Raw genomic sequence first — 3098 nt, forward strand, 5'->3', positions numbered from 1 at the left:
GTTAAAGTGGGGTCTGGGCTGGATTGGGCATCAGATAATAGGAGGGAGCTGTCCATGAGGAGACTTGGGTCCACAGAAAGCTCTGCAAGCATCAACTTGAACATGCACATGTATTTATTAGCAATCAGGACAGAGGGAACTGGGGTCTGTCCAGCAGGTGGTCCTTACCCAGATGCTGGAGTGCCCATAGTCCAGGAGGAGTGTGCCAAGGCTGTGGTACCCACTGCAACTTCACCATCTCTGATGGATTCAGACCAGTTGTAGAAGTTGGGGGGACCACAGCAGAGCGAGGAGCAGCAGTAACCTGGAAGGATCCAGTCTGGGTGTACTGTAAGACGTGAGTTTCTGGATCCAGTCGAAGTACACACTGATGTTGGTGTAGATACCGGGCCGGTTGGGCCGACCACAGCCCATTCCCCAGCTCACGATTCCAACCTGATACCACAGTCCATCCTTGTCACAGACCAAGGGTCCACCAGAGTCACCCTGGGGAAAAGTATAGGTGAGACCAGCCTGGAGCAGGGTCAGTGAGCAGAGGAGGGATTGGGAGAGCAGAATGGGTTGTGGGGCTGGGCACAAATCCCATGCCTCCCCTGGCAGTGAGCAAGCCTCAGTTTCCGCATCTGCAAAGTGGGGCAATATCCTCCTAGGTTTGGCAGGATGATCAGAAGAGGTACAATTTATGTGAAATGAAGAGCCTGTTTTATAGTGTTGGTAAATAAAGACTGCAAATTTTTCCTCAAAAATAACTCCCAAGGGTATATGGGTACATGGGGTTGCTCCCAGGCCCTGGGGTTGGGGAAGGTGGGATTCTCTGGTGGGGTACAGGCACTCACTTTGCAGGTGTCTACACTGCCATCCTCAGCACCAGCACAAATCATAGAATCTTGGATTACACTGCGGTCTGAAGGTTGTTTGAACAGGTAGTTACACCTGGTGTTATTTAAGATGGTGACCTTAACTTCCTGGAGGTTGTATGGAGGAGGAAGATATGCTGAGGAAGGAGAAAGAAAGACAGCAACGTTGGCCTCTCCTCTGACATCTGGGGCAGAGGTAAGGGGAAGGTCCCATGTTATACTGGTGGAGGAGTCCTTGGCACATCCATGGTGCCTGGGTATTGCTCTTGATGACTCCCTAGCACCCAGCATGACATGGGCAATTAATAATATCATAGAAGGGACCTCACCTATTATGCACAATGCAATGGTACATTTCAAAACTAGTAAGAGTAAAGTATAGGGCGGCACCTGTGGCTCAGTGAGTAGGGTGCTGGCCCCATATACCGAGGGTGATGGGTTTGAACCCAGCCCCGGCCAAACTGCAACAACAAAAAAGCCAGGCACTGTGGTAGGTGCTTGTAGTCCCAGCTACTTAGGAGGCTGAGGCAAGAGAATTGCCTAGGCCCAAGAGCTGGAGGTTGCTGTGAGCTGTGACACCACAGCACTCTACCGAGGGTGACAAAGTAAGACTCTGTCTCTTAAAAAAAAAAAAAAGAGTAGAGTATAAATGTCTTACCACAACAAATAAGTGAGGTGATGATTATGTTAATCATTTGATGCAAGCATTCCATATTGTATATCATATCAGCACATTGTACCCCATAAATGTACACAGTTATGAGTTAATAAAAATAAAATAATATCATAGAAGGAATGGGCAGGCATTATAGCTCTCGCCAGACTGGGTTTCCCTATTTAAAGAGTGAATATAACAGTCCCTGCCTGGGCCAGTGGAGAGATTCCTTAGCCAAAGGGTGACGCAGGGAGGGGCTCAGATGGATGAGAATGTTTATATTTAATATCCTACAGCTATAGGATTTAGGCGAAAGCTTGCCAAATTTGATGAAAGACATGAATTATAGATTCAAGAACCCGAGCTAACTGAGACACATCATAAACAAACTAGCAAAGACAAAGAGAGAATCTGGTAAATAGTAGGAGAGAAACAATTCATCAAGAACTAGGAATTGTCAAAAGATTAATGGCTAATTTCTTTTCAGAATCCATGGAACCCACCAGGCAGTGGGATGATATACTTAAAGTGCCAAAGGAAAGAAATAACCAAGAATTGTCTATCAGTCAAACCATCCTTCAATACAATGAAGGCGAGATTAATATACTCTCAGAGTTTGCCACTAGTAGACCTGTCCTACAAGAAAACAGAAAAGGAGTCCGTCAGGCCGAAATGAAAGGACACCAATTGATAATTAAAAGTCATGCAAAGAAATAAAGAGCTCTGCTAAAGGTCAGTAACATAAAAGTCAGTACTATTACATATTTTATTTATAATTTCTTTCTTTTCCTAAACAATTTAAAAGACAGATGTATAAAACAATAAGCAGAATCTATGTTTATGGTTATACACTAAACAAAGATGTAAATTATAACAATAACAACATAGCGTGAAGAAAGGGAGCTGTATAGGAACAGAGATTTTTGTATACTCTTGAGCTAAGTTGGTATGAATAGATCATTATAGAAAATAGATCATTATAAATTTAAGGTCTTAATTCTAACCCATAGGGCAACTGCTAAAGACACTAACTAAAATATATACAGAAAAGGAAATGAGCAGGGAATCAGTATGGCACACTAAAAAAATAAGTTAAATGCAAAATTATATAAGACAAGCTATAGAAAACAAATAACAAAATGTTAGAGGTAGTACTTTCTGGATCAGTCATTACTCTTCATATAAACGGATAAAATGCACCAAACGAAAAGCAGAGACTGGCAAAATGGCCTAAAACACAAGATCCAGCTCTAGGCCAGCCAGAAGAGATTCATTTCAGATCCAAAGGCATCACATACTGAAAGTGAAAAATCAGAAAAAAGAGATTCTATGCAAATCGTAACCAAAAGAGGGCTGAAGTTGCCAATATCAAAAATATCAGACAAAATAGGCTTTAAATAAAACTTTTGGGCAAGTGTAAGAACAACATTAAATATTGATGAGTCAAATCATAAAGAAAATATGACAATATAGACATTTATGTATCTAACAACATAGCTACAAAATATATGAAGCAAAATTAATGAAATTGGTGGGAGAGATAGATAGTTTTATAGTAATATGGGATACTTCAATATCCCACTTTT

The 3098-nt window shown here is 41.8% G+C and overlaps 1 protein-coding gene across 1 annotated transcript in view; it reads right to left on the bottom strand.

The window, feature by feature from the left end:
- Window positions 1-249: 249 nt before the first annotated feature.
- The window catches only part of LOC100951775 (serine protease 41), a 12443-nt gene continuing 9594 nt past the window's right edge, over window positions 250-3098 (bottom strand). The window contains exons 5-6 of the mRNA XM_012805695.1: window positions 837-994; window positions 250-486 (exon numbers count right to left, since the gene is read on the bottom strand). Coding sequence (XP_012661149.1) covers window positions 250-486; window positions 837-994 — 395 coding nt within the window. The remainder of the gene's footprint in view (window positions 487-836; window positions 995-3098) is intronic.

The sequence above is a fragment of the Otolemur garnettii genome, unplaced genomic scaffold (assembly GCF_000181295.1).
Source record: "Otolemur garnettii isolate 467f Iridium unplaced genomic scaffold, OtoGar3 scaffold00044, whole genome shotgun sequence".
Lineage (NCBI taxonomy): Eukaryota > Metazoa > Chordata > Mammalia > Primates > Galagidae > Otolemur > Otolemur garnettii.